At 47.3% G+C, this 13536-nt stretch overlaps 1 protein-coding gene across 1 annotated transcript in view; it reads left to right on the top strand.

Moving 5' to 3' along the window:
- Positions 1 to 246: 246 nt before the first annotated feature.
- Positions 247 to 13536, top strand: part of fgd1 (FYVE, RhoGEF and PH domain containing 1) — a 67449-nt gene continuing 54159 nt past the window's right edge. The window contains exon 1 of the mRNA XM_056274157.1: positions 247 to 304. Coding sequence (XP_056130132.1) covers positions 247 to 304 — 58 coding nt within the window. The remainder of the gene's footprint in view (positions 305 to 13536) is intronic.

Below are 13536 nucleotides of genomic sequence, written 5' to 3'. Positions count from 1 at the left end.
GCTGCGTCTGATCGCCGCCCGCCGTTCAGACGAACCCAACGCGTTTAACCTCTTTCTCCTCCTCCGTCCTTCGCTCCAGCTTCTCTCTCCGTCTCTCCGTCTCTCCGTCTCTCCGTCTCTCCGTCTGTCGGTGTGTCGGTGTGTCGGTGTTCCGGTAGACCGGGGCTGGTTTCGGAGCGGCCCGGTGTCACTTTGATTTCGGCGGTGAGGGACTGGGAGGCTCGCGCCCCCCTCCGGCTCTTTTTAATGACAGGATTCGTGTTTTGCTGCGCGGTGTACATGGACAGAAGCAGCGCGCTCCGAGGTGAGTCCGCCGAACACCCCGCACCCCGCATCCAGCATCCCGCATCCAGCAGCACCACATCCACCAGCACCCCGCACCCCGCATCCCGCATCCCGCATCCAGCAGCACCGCATCCCGCATCCAGCAGCACCACATCCAGCAGCACCACATCCAGCAGCACCACATCCCGCATCCAGCAGCACCACATCCAGCAGCACCACATCCAGCAGCACCACATCCACCAGCACCGCATCCAGCAGCACCACATCCAGCAGCACCACATCCAGCAGCACCACATTCAGCAGCACCACATCCAGCAGCACCACATTCAGCAGCACCACATCCAGCAGCACCACATCCAGCAGCACCACATCACCACATCCAGCAGCACCACATCCAGCAGCACCGCATCCAGCAGCACCACATACCACATCCAGCAGCACCACATCCAGCAGCACCGCATCCAGCAGCACCACATTCAGCAGCACCACATCCAGCAGCACCACATCCAGCAGCACCACATCACCACATCCAGCAGCACCACATTCAGCAGCACCACATCCAGCAGCACCACATCACCACATCCAGCAGCACCACATTCAGCAGCACCACATCCAGCAGCACCACATCCAGCAGCACCACATCAAACAGCACCGCATCCAGCAGCACCACATCCAGCAGCACCAAATCCGGCAGCACCACATCCAGCAGCACCACATCACCACATCCAGCAGCACCACATTCAGCAGCACCACATCCAGCAGCACCACATCCAGCAGCACCACATCACCACATCCAGCAGCACCACATCCAGCAGCACCACATCCAGCAGCACCACATCTAACAGCACCGCATCCAGCAGCACCACATTCAGCAGAACCACATCCAGCAGCACCACATCCAGCAGCACCACATCACCACATCCAGCAGCACCGCATCCAGCAGCACCACATCCAGCAGCACCACATCACCACATCCAGCAGCACCACATCCCACATCACCCGGCCCGTTTCACTCAACGACACAGCATCGGCACGGAGGTGCGCGCACACTGGCACGCACGCGCACACACTGACCGACATTTCGCCGCAGTGAATGGAGGCTGTTAGAGAGAGAGCAGCCCTGCACATCTCTCTCTCTCTGTGTCTCTCTGCCTCTCCCTGTGTCTCTCTCCCTCTGTCTGTCTGCCTCTCTGTCTCTCTCTCTCCCTGTCTCCCTGTCTCTCTGTCTCTCTGTCTCTCTGTGTCTCTGTGTCTCTGTGCGGGTGCAGCAGCAGACCGGTCTGTGATTTCTGAGTCAAAGCGACATTAGAAGGCAGATGACAGCAGGGAACATGGCGGACAGATGTTAGCGATGATGTGATGAGGATGTGCTGACGAGGATGTGAGGATGAGAGTGAGGATGTGAGGATGTGAGGATGAGGGTGAGGATGTGATGAAGAGGGTGAGGATGTGATGATGTATCGGCGGGTTAAAGTGTTCTGAGTGTTTGGTGAAATCCGTCAGGGAGGCACTGGAGCTCTGTCTGCCATGGTAACACTGCCCTGCACGCTCTGTCTGTCTGTGTGTCTGTGTGTGTCTGTGTGTGTGTGTGTGTGTGTGTCTGTGTGTTTGTGTGTGTGTGTGTGTCTGTGTGTTTGTGTGTGTGTGTGTGTGTGTGTGTGTGTGTGTGTGATGTGTGTGTGTGTGATGTGTGCGTGTGCGATGTGTGTGTGTGATGTGTGTGTGTGTGTTTGTGTGATATGTGTGTGTGGTTTGTGTGTGGTGTGTGTGTGTGTGTGATGTGTGTGTGACATGTGGATGATTTTAATACAATGCCAACATTTCCCAAAGCCATGTGTTGTGTTGTTTAGTGCTGCAGACGTACCTCACGAGAAAAAACGCCTGCTGCTACACGTCTCAGTGACATTCCTCTGTGTGTGTGTGTGTGTGTGTTTGTGTGTGTTTGTGTGTGGTGTGTGTGTGTGTGTGTACACGTACGTGTGCTTACTAACCCCTCAAACACGTGCACACCTACAGTCAAAGCTTTTCTTCAATGTGCTTTGTATAATTTTTGCTTTTTTAAAGCGTGATATGACCAGTAAATATTATAATGACTCGTAAATATATAATGACTAGTAAATATTATAATGAGCAGTAAATATATAATGACCAGTAAATATTATAATGAGCAGTAAATATATAATGACTAGTAAATATTATTATGACCAGTAAATATTATAATGACTAGTAAATATGTAATGACTAGTAAATATTATGACTATTAAATATTATTATGACCAGTAAATATTATAATGATTAGTAAATATTATAATGAGAAGTAAATATTATGACTAGTAAATATTATAATGACCAGTAAATATTATGACTAGTAAATATTATGACTAGTAAATATATGATGACTAGTAAATATTATAATGAGCAGTAAATATATAATGACTAGTAAATATTATAATGACTAGTAAATATTATAATGACCAGTAAATATTATAATGACTGGTAAATATTGTAATGAGTGGTAAATATTTTAATGACTAGTAAATATTATGACCACTACATATTATAATGACCAGTAAATATTATGACCAGTAAATATTGTAATGACTAATAAATTGTGTAATGACTAGTAAATATTGTAATGACCAGTAAATACTATAATGACCAGTAAATATTATGACCAGTAAATATTATAATGACCAGTAAATACTATGACCAGTAAATATTGTAATGACTAATAAATTGTGTAATGACTAGTAAATATTGTAATGACTAGTAAATACAATAATGACCAATAAATATTATAACGACTAGTAAATATTGTAATGACCAGTAAATATTATAATGACTAGTAAATATTATAATGACCAGTAAATATTATAATGACTAGTAAATATTATAATGACCAGTAAATATTACAATGACTAGTATAAGGTGATTGGTTAATATCATAAAGTACCTCGTAAATAACATAATATGACCAATGTATATTATGACTAGTAAAATGTAATATGATTAGTAAATATGCCGTGACTAGTAAATGTAGCATGACTAGTAAAGATCAGTTTATAGAGAGCTATGCATTATGCTGGAGGCAGAGCTCATGTAGAGCTACACACTCCCTTAATAAAGCAAACAGCTGCCTGATTCTTCTCCTTTCAGTCTCTTTCTCTGTTATCCATCAAAACTCTGCCCTGTCTATATGAGCTATGCTATGAGCTGTGTGTGACGTGAGCCATGACGTGAGCCATGACGTGAGCCATGACGTGAGCCATGACGTGAGCCATGACGTGAGCCATGACGTGAGCCATGACGTGAGCCATGACGTGAGCTGACTGGGTGCAGAAATAACGACTAGTGCCCAGCATCGAGGGAATAAGTAATGGCAACAGGCCTGGAAGGGTTGCTGGTTGCATAGCTAGCCAGTTAGCTAGCCAGTTAGCTAGCCAGTTAGCTAGCCAGTTAGCTAGCCAGTTAGCTGGGGTTTGCTGTCATGCTAGCGGGTATGAAGACAGTTCTAAGGGCCGTTTCCACGGCAACATTTTCAACATAAAACGGTATTGTTGCGTTTTGGTCGTTCGTTCAGACGACGTTCACACAACGTTCGGCGTTTCGGGGGCCTGAAAACGCAAACTTTTGAAACCGGGGGGTCCAGAGCGAAACGTTTCGGAAACGCAACTCCAGCGTCGCCGTGTACACTAGCACAACCGGTCCGGCGAAACGGTGACGTCACGGCTCCACTTCGCACATGCGCATTACGGTTTCAATAAATAGCCATGCGCAGTAAGAAGACAGCATTGAGAATGGCGGATTACCGAGCTGTGTTTGTGCTGTTGTCTCTTCTGAGTTTATTAACGCTGATGCTTTCCAGTCCAGGGTCGCTCGGAGTAACAGCTCCACTTCATCGCCCGTCCGCACAACATGATGTGTTTTCCAGCGGACACTCGCCACCGTCTGTTTGTTTACCCGCCGCCCTGAGGAGAAAGCGTTTGTGCGCAGGCGCATGGTGTTATTACTCTCTACTAGAAAGTTTCACCGCCAACTACTGGCCTGGCATGCACACTACAGCGTTTTCAGTCGTTTTTTGCGGATCTGTGTGCACGCGGATCCAGTGGCGCCCCCAAGGGGTGGCCACGGCCACCCTGATACTATCCTTGCCCCCCCCAGCCATGAGTCGCATATGCAGAATATGCTTCTGATTATGCATAATATGCTTCTATCTGATATTTTACATTAGGTGCTGTTCATTTAAATCAATAATGTATATTTTTCTTAACTCTCATATTGACAGTTTTCAACTAGCCTATACAGTATACTACAGCAGCATCATAGAATTCCCGAAATTCAGTCATGGCTTTTGGTTAAGTGTGCCACCCCAAGATTCTCAGTGGCCCCTTTGGCCCCCCCCTATGAAAAATGTCTGGGGGCGCCACTGCGCGGATCGTATTCAAAACGATGACGTCTGAACGCGGAACTTTTTTAAAACGCAAAGGAAAATCTCCGTTTTTTTTTGTTTTTTTTTGGGATGTCTTTTCCTCCCCCAGTTGTACCCGGCCAATTACCCCATTCTTCCGAGCCGTCCCGGTCACTGCTCCACTCACTCTGCCGATCCGGATAGGGCCGCAGACTACCACATGTCTCCGTTACTGGCTGGGTGTCCATGAAGTGAGAGGGGCCCTGCAGCTTCAGTCAGCACAAAGATAGAAAACTAAATATTTAATCCGGCTTTAAACCCATGGGAACACACACACACACACACACACACACACACACACACACACACACACACACACACACACACACACAGGTGCCATGCCATTGTTCCGACGGAGCATTATTCCAAAAACCCAACAGTCCAAAAAAAATGTCCCATTGAATGGAAAGTCCATTAGTCCGACAGCTCGTTATCCCGAAAACACGCACTGCTCCGAAGGCCCGGTGTTCCCAGCATGCACACTTCCTGGCGGGGCCAGCGCAGTGCCCGCCGGTGTTACACCAAAATCTGTTACCCCCCAGATTATGTGACCCTGCCCTTAAAATGCGCTCTTTCGGCCGTCTCCCAGATGCTGATCCAAATCTGAACCACACCAAGCCACGCCAAAAATTAACCGTCCCCAACAGAATGCCGAATTTTAACCATTTCTAATTTCATGCCTAAATTTAACCGCACCGATCTGAATACGGTATCCCGTCTGAAACAGCGTATTTTAAAAGCATGGTCGCACGACGGATCACGGATCACACATGTCAGCGTAACACCTGCCGCCCTGCCACTGCGCACGCCTGACCCGCGCTGGCCCGAGGTACAGAAAGACTAGAGCAGAGCTCGTGTTTCCGGTGAAGCAGACACCACGCTCTCACGGCGCGTTTGGCGTTTTGACGTTCATGTTTCCGGTTCCGGTGGTGGTTTGTTTGCGTGAGGCTCTGGCTACCTTTTTTCCCTGAGCATTTGAACGACCCCGTGAGACCTTTGGATTAATTTTTGGTTTGTCTATTTTATGGATTTTTACTCGATTGCGTCGATTGAGAAGTGTAAATCTGCGTTGGTCGGGTCAAGTCGGTAACAGCTAACAGCTAATAGCTAACAGCTAATAGCTAACAGATTATAGCTAATAGCTAACAGATAATAGCTAATAGCTAACAGCTAACAGCTCAGCAAAGGTGTCGATGTACTGTTGTCCTACTGCAACGAGGCCGGCTACACGCCCACCAGGGGCATGGCCAAGAGAGACGTGCGGGTAATGGCAACCAAGCGAGTAAAGGCATCGTCGATCAGTAAAGGAACAGTTTAAAGCATGAAGTGATAAGTTTTCAGCTGCTGAACAAAAAAATCAGCTGCTATGAAAACGATCGGTGAACAACAAGAAATTGACGAACAACGGCAAGATATTGACCAGCTACAACAATCGACCCAAGACCAACGGGGCAAACAAAGCCTTCTTGAGGACACGATAAGGGAAATTAAAGCCCTAAGGGAGCTGAGCAGTGAGAGGGGGGATACAATTGTCCCTCTAGAAGACCGCATGGATGACTTGGGACAATACATGAGGATGAACGGCGGTATAGTCTGTGGTTTGGAGGTTAGGACTGTCTGTGGTTTGGAGGTTGGGACTGTCTGTGGTTTGGAGGTTGGGACTGTCTGTGGTTTGGAGGTTGGGACTGTCTGGTTTGGAGGTTGGGACTGTCTGTGGTTTGGAGGTTAGGACTGTGTGGTTTGGAGGTTGGGACTGTCTGTGGTTTGGAGGTTGGGACTGTCTGGTTTGGAGGTTAGGACTGTCTGTGGTTTGGAGGTTGGGACTGTCTGGTTTGGAGGTTAGGACTGTCTGTGGTTTGGAGGTTAGGACTGTCTGGTTTAGAGGTTGGGACTGTCTGGTTTGGAGGTTAGGACTGTCTGTGGTTTGGAGGTTGGGACTGTCTGTGGTTTGGAGGTTAGGACTCTGTGGTTTGGAGGTTAGGACTGTCTGTGGTTTGGAGGTTGGGACTGTCTGTGGTTTGGAGGTTAGGACCAGGTGACTACTTTCATGTGATACAGGGGAATTGTGATAGACAATAAGAACGTCAAAGCATGTCAGCCTCTCCCTAGGAAAACCAGTAAGGATAAACCGGCCTTAATAATCACATTTGCAAACAGAAAACACAAGGTTGCACTACTCAAACAAAGAAGACTGTTGAAAAGCACAAACGTTTTCTTAAACGAGCATCTGAAAAAGAAATGTGGACATTGCCAGAAAAGCGCAAAAACAGGAACGGTACAACATACATGGACCGCAAACTGTAAAAGCTTCATAAAGCTAAAAGGATCCCCGGAGGAGGCAAAAGTGCTGGTCATCAGAGATGAGAAGGATCTTGAAAAGTGTCAGTGAGTACTAAACAACACAACAGACCAATCAATAAAACATGCAGAGTAAAACATTCTACACAACCATGAGCAGACCAGACAGTAGTCTTTCACCTCCGGCTGGAGACATCAGCTAGCAGCAAGGATTAGAGAACATGAAAACAAGGAATTAAAGACGTTTAGACATTCTGAACACAAATCACAGGATATGGAAAATGATCTCAACCGAGAAAATCATTTATTCAGCAACATCAACAACAACCATCTATACTACACGGATGATCAGTTTAACATGATGGTCAGCTCGGATCATAACATTCTAATTATCCAAATGAACAGTAGAACACTATATGCCAACTTCTAAAACATCACAGAATATCTCAGTCACTTCAAGAATCTATTCAACATAACAGCTGTATCTGAAACATGGATTAGCCTCGAGAAAGGTGTTGATTTTGAGTTAGCTGGATACGAATTGTCTTATAAGAACAGGAGGAACAAAAATGGAGGGGGGTTTGCTTTGTATGTGAGCAACAGCCTCAATTACAAGGTGGTAGAAGTTATGTCAGCAGGTGTTGATGATGTGCTGGAATGTATCACAATTGAAATCTGTATGGAAGAAAAGAAGAATGTAATTGTAAGTTGTATATACAGATCACCGGGATCAAATATTGAAATATTTAAGGATTAGATAGAAGAAACATGTTCAAAATAAACACAAAAGAATATGTTCATATGTGGGGATTTCAGTATAGACTTGTTGAATCCAAATAAGCAAAATAAGAGTTAATTAATACAATGTATAGTTTGGGTTTATATCCTAAAATCACCGGACCTAGCAGAACCACACCACACTATGCCACCTTAATAGACAATGTATTCGCAAACATTATAGAAGGCAACACTGAGACCACGCTTTTAATAAATGAATTCAGTGACCATCTCCCAGTTTTAATCAGGGTTCATACCGCTGATAAAATCTATAGGCGACATTGTCCTTCTTAATAACTGTGACAGTGTGGACATTAAAGCAGCTGTCAGTTGTGCTGCTCCAAGGTAAATTGCGCCCCCCCCTCCCAAAAAAACATTGTTAGCACCAGCTGCCACTGGCTATGACAATAGTTAAGAAAGTAATCGAAGGTATTGCAAATCCACTAACCCACATCTACAACATGTCCTTTCAATCTGGTAAAGCTCCAAGCAAAATGAAAATCGCAAAAGTCATACCTTTATATAAAACCGGAGATACACACCAATTTACTAACTACAGACCGATTTCATTATTGTCACAATTCTCCAAAATACTACACAGTAAAATCCTGAGTGTTAATTTAACTTCCTGAGTGTTAAGATTTGTACACTCTCAGAGTTGAATTAACGCTCAGTTTTTTACTGTGTAGAAAAACTAGTTGCTGCTAGACTAGACAAATTCATTGAGAAGCACAATCTGCAGACCTATAGTGTAACGTGAAGCTGGTGTAGGGGGAGAAGGCCGGCAGCATTAGCAGGGGCTCCGGGATAGCTGGTTAGCTCAAGAGAGTCGACAGACAACGAAGTGGGATTTCCACACGGCAACTTTATTCTACCGTACTTAACATCGACCATGCAATGCCAGGTCTCCACGGCACTACATTCACTAATCATACATGAGCAGTGGAACATAGATAGCATAACCTGCACCAACTCGTTACTGACGAGAGTCCTCTTTGTGGCTGTCGGTCAGAGCATGTAACATGGCAGCTCCGTGTGTACAACTCTCAGCTCTTAGTACAACACACCAAAACAAAAGGAGGCACCGCCTTGTGGCGCTATTCAGTATTGCAGTAATACCACATTTACCTGACTCTGGCTGTTACAATAGCCAGTACGGGGTTCGACCAAACAGATCCACATCTCTGGTGCTCACTGGATTAATTGAAGAAATAACTAATTGCATAGACCAAAAAAAGGTTGTTGTGGGAATATTTATAGATCTAAAAGAGGCTTTTGACACTCTTGATCACTACAGATTAATAGACCAATTGGAAAGGTGTGGTATCAGAGGGGTGGTGCAGAATTGGCTAAGAAGCTATTTAAGTAACAGGCAGCAGTTTGTAATGAAGGAATGAATGAATGCCTTTATTTGTCATTGCACAGCTGTACAACGAAATTATGTGCAACTCCCCAGTGGTACAAACAAGATGAAAAAAATTAAAGATAAAATATATACAAATAGACAAAATACAAATAGACACACATTTGCACAATCTCATCTCATCTCATCTCATCATCAGCCACTTCTCCGGGGTCCTCCCCAGCAATGCCCTTCAGCTCCTCCTGGGGGATCCCAAGGCATTCCCAGGCCAGATTGGATATGTAGTCCCTCCAGCGAGTTCTGGATCTACCCCGAGGTCTCCTCCCAGTTGCCCGTGCCCGGTAAACCTCCAAAGGAAGGCGCCCAGGAGGCATCCTAATCAGATGCCCGAACCATCTCAACTGGCTCCTTTCGATGCGAAGGAGCAGCGGCTCTACTCCAAGCTCCCTCCGGATGTTGAGCTCCTCACCCTATCTCTAAGGCTGAGCCCAGACACCCTACGGAGGAAACTCATTTCAGCCGCTTGTATCCACGATCTCACCCTTTTGGTCACTACCCAAAGCTCATGACCATAGGTGAGCATTGGAACGAAGATTGACTGGTAAATTGAGAGCTTTGCCTTCCGGCTCAGCTCCTTCTTCGCTACAACAGTCCAGTACAACGTCCGCATTACTGCTGATGCTGCACCAATCCGTCTGTCAATCTCCCGCTCCATCCTACCCTCACTTGTGAACAAGACCCTGAGATACTTGAACTCCTTCACTTGGGGCAGCAACTCATCTCCAACCCAGAGGGAGCAATCCACCATATTCCGGTAGAGAATCCTGGCTCAGATTTGGAGGTGCTGATTCTCATCCTGGCCATTTCACACTCAGCTGCAAACCGCCCCAGTGTACACTGGAGGTCACGTTCTGATGAAGCCAACAAAACCACATCATCTGCGAAGAGCAGAGATGCAACTCTGAGGTTCCCAAAACAGACACTTTCCTCACCTTGGCTGCACCTTGAGATCCTGTCCATGAATATCACAAACAGAATCGGAGGCAAGGGACAACATTGGCGGAGCCCGACACCCTCCGAAAACGTGTTTGACTTTGTGCCAAGAATGCAGACACAGCTCTCACTTTGTTCATACAAGGACCGGGTGGCTTATAGCAACTGCCCTGGTACCCCATACTCCCGCAGTACCCCCCACAGAGTGCCCCGGGGTACACAGTCGTAAGCCTTCTCCAAGTCCACAAAACACATGTAGATTGGCTGGTCAAACTCCTATGCCCCCCTCAGCGCTTCCGCAAGGGTAAAGAGTTGGTCCGTTGTTCCACGGCCAGGACGGAATCCGCATTGTTCCTCCTGGATCTGAGGTTTGACAGTCAGTCAGAGCCTCCTTTCGAGCACCCTAGAGTAGACTTTCCCAGGGAGGCTGAACAATGTGATGCCCCGATAATTGGAGCACATCCTCCGGTCCCCCTTTTTGAATATGGGAACCAGCACCCCAGTCTGCCACTCCACAGGTGCTGTCCCCGACCTCCACACGACACTGAAGAGGCATGTCAACCAAGACAGCCTAGTAATGTCCAGAGCCTTCGGCATCTCTGGGCGAATCTCATCCACACCCGGCGCCTTGCCACTGAGGAGCTTTTTAACTACATCAGAGACCTCTGCCAGGGATATGGGTGGGGCTTCCCCTGAGTCTTCAGACTACCTCCCCCACTGAGGACATGTTAGTCGGGTTCAGGAGCTCCTCAAAGTGTTCTTTCCACCGCTTGACAACATCCCCAGTCCGGGTCAACAGTTCCCCTCCCCGGCTTAACACAGCCTGAGTCAAGCCCTGCTTCCCCTTCCTGAATCGCCAGATGGTTTGCCAGTACTTCCTTTAGGCCAACCGAAAGTCCTCCTCCATAGCCTTACCAAACTCCTCCCACACCCGAGTTTTTGCTTTCACGACTGCAGACCAAGGGCCAACCAAGTCCAAAAGGACTCCTTCAGCCTGACGGCTTCCCTCACCACTGGTGTCCACCAGCGGGTTCTTGGGTTGCCGCCTCGACAGGTACCGATGACCATTTGACCACAGCTCCTGCCTGCCCCATCTACATTAGAGACTTTGAACACGGCCCACTCAGACTCCATGTCCCCAGCCTTCCTCGGGATACATGAGAACTTCTTCCGGAGGTGGGAGTTGAAGACCTCACGGACAGGGGCCTCTGCCAGACGTTCCCAGTTCACCCTCACTACACGTTTGGGTTTGCCAGGTCTGTCCGGCAGCCTTCCCCGCCATATGATCCAACTCACCACCAGGATGTGATCAGTTGACAGCTCTGCTCCTCTCTTCACCCGAGTGTCCATAACATACGGCCGCAGATCTGATGATACGACCACAAAGTCTATCATCGATCTTTGGCCTAAGGTGTTCTGGTACCAAGTACACTTATGAACTACCTTATGTTTAAACATGGTGTTTGTTATTGCCAATCCATGACTTGCACAGATGTACAATAACAAGGCACCGCTTGGGTTCAGATCGGGGGGGCCGTTCCTCCCAATCACGCCCCTCCAGGTTTCTCCATCGTTGCCCACGTAAGCATTGAAGTCCCCCAGCAGAACTACAGAGTCCCGAGGCGCAGCCCTACCCAGGACACCACCCAGAGACTCCAAGAAGGCCGGATACACCGAACTGCTATTCGGTGCGTAAGCACACACAACAGTCAGAGCCTTTCCCCCAGCGACTCGCAGTTGTATTGAGGCAACCCTCTCATTCCCTGGGGAGAACTCCAACACAGCAGTGCTCAACCGGGAACTTGTGAGTATCCCCACACCCGCCCGGCGCCTGTCACCTTGGCCAACTCCAGAAAAGTAATGAGTCCAGCCCCTCTCCAGGTGTTTGATACCAGAGCCCATGCTATGTGTAGAGGTAAGCCCAACTATATCTAGTTGGTACCGCTCCACCTCCCGGACCAGCTCAGGCTCCTTCCCTGCCAGAGAGGTGACATTCCATGTCCCAAGGACCAATCTGCGACGCCGGAAGTCGGCTCGCCCCGGTCCCCGCCTTTGCTTGCCACCCGGCCTGCATTGCACCCTACCCCAATGCTCATCCCCGCGTGTGGTGGGTCCATGGGGTAGCACAATCAACATATAGATTATATATGTATACGTGTAAAAATAAGTGTAATATCTATTACACTAGATAAAAATCAAATCAAGTCAAGTCAATTTTATTTGTATAGCCCAATATTACAAATTTGCCTCAGTGGGCTTATCAGCAACACAACATCCTGTCCTTAGACCTTCTCATCAGATAAGGAACAACTCCCTAAAAAACCCTTTTAACAGGGAGGGAAAATAGGAAGAAACCTCAGGGAGAGCAACAGAGGAGGGATCTCTCTCCCAAGATGGACAGCGTGCGATGGATGTTGTGTTCACGCAATTTACATAATACAACATTGAAAGAGGGTAACACAATTATAATGGACATAAAATTTATGAAGAACATGATGCACAGGATGCCAAGCAGTGTCTACATGCCAATGGAGCAGTCCAGGACCCAAGCCAGATAAATAGTCAGTCTGTGTATTGCACTAACCCGAGTCAGCATATTTTGTTGCACATGCCAGATGTACAAGTGTTATTGCACACTTTCAGGATATTATTGCAACCTTAGAGTCGGTTAACAGAGTTCAGTTCTTGAATGGCACTTAGGTAGAAACTGCTCAAAAGTCTGGAAGTACAGGTCTTGAAAGACCTATAGCGGCTCTCAGAGAGCAGCAGAGTGAAAAGGTGGTTGCCTGGGTGAGATGAGTCCTTGATTATGTTTGTGGTCTAACTTAGGCAGTGGGATCTGTATATGTCCTCAAGTGAAGGTAGCTGTGTGCCAATGGTTTTCTGAGCTGACTTAATCACTCTCTGCAGAGCTTTCTTATCAGCCACAGTGCAACTGGCACACCATACTAAGATGCCATAAGTGAGTATGCTTTCTATGGAGCAGTAACAGAAGGACACCAGCAGCGGCTGGGAGAAATTAGCTCTCCTCAGTGTCCTTAGAAAGTAAAGCCGCTGCTGTGCCTTCTTCACTAGGGGAGTTGTAGTGACAGTCCATGTGAGGTCCTGGGAGATGTGTGTGCCAAGGAATTTGAAGCTGGTCACCCTCTCCACCATGCCTCCTCCAATGTATAAGGGAGCAGGTTCCTCTTCCTGTCTCCTAAAGTTGATGATGTTTTCCTTTGTTTTGGGGGTGTTGAGTGCCAAGTTGTTACTGGAGCACCATACTGACAGTTTGTGGACCTCATCCCTGAAGGCAGACTCATTACCATTCTGTATTCGTCCCACCACAGTAATTTCATCTGCAAATTTG

The sequence above is a fragment of the Lampris incognitus genome, chromosome 2 (genome assembly GCF_029633865.1).
Source record: "Lampris incognitus isolate fLamInc1 chromosome 2, fLamInc1.hap2, whole genome shotgun sequence".
NCBI classification, from domain to species: Eukaryota; Metazoa; Chordata; class Actinopteri; order Lampriformes; family Lampridae; genus Lampris; species Lampris incognitus.
This window is presented reverse-complemented; position numbering and strand designations above follow the sequence as displayed.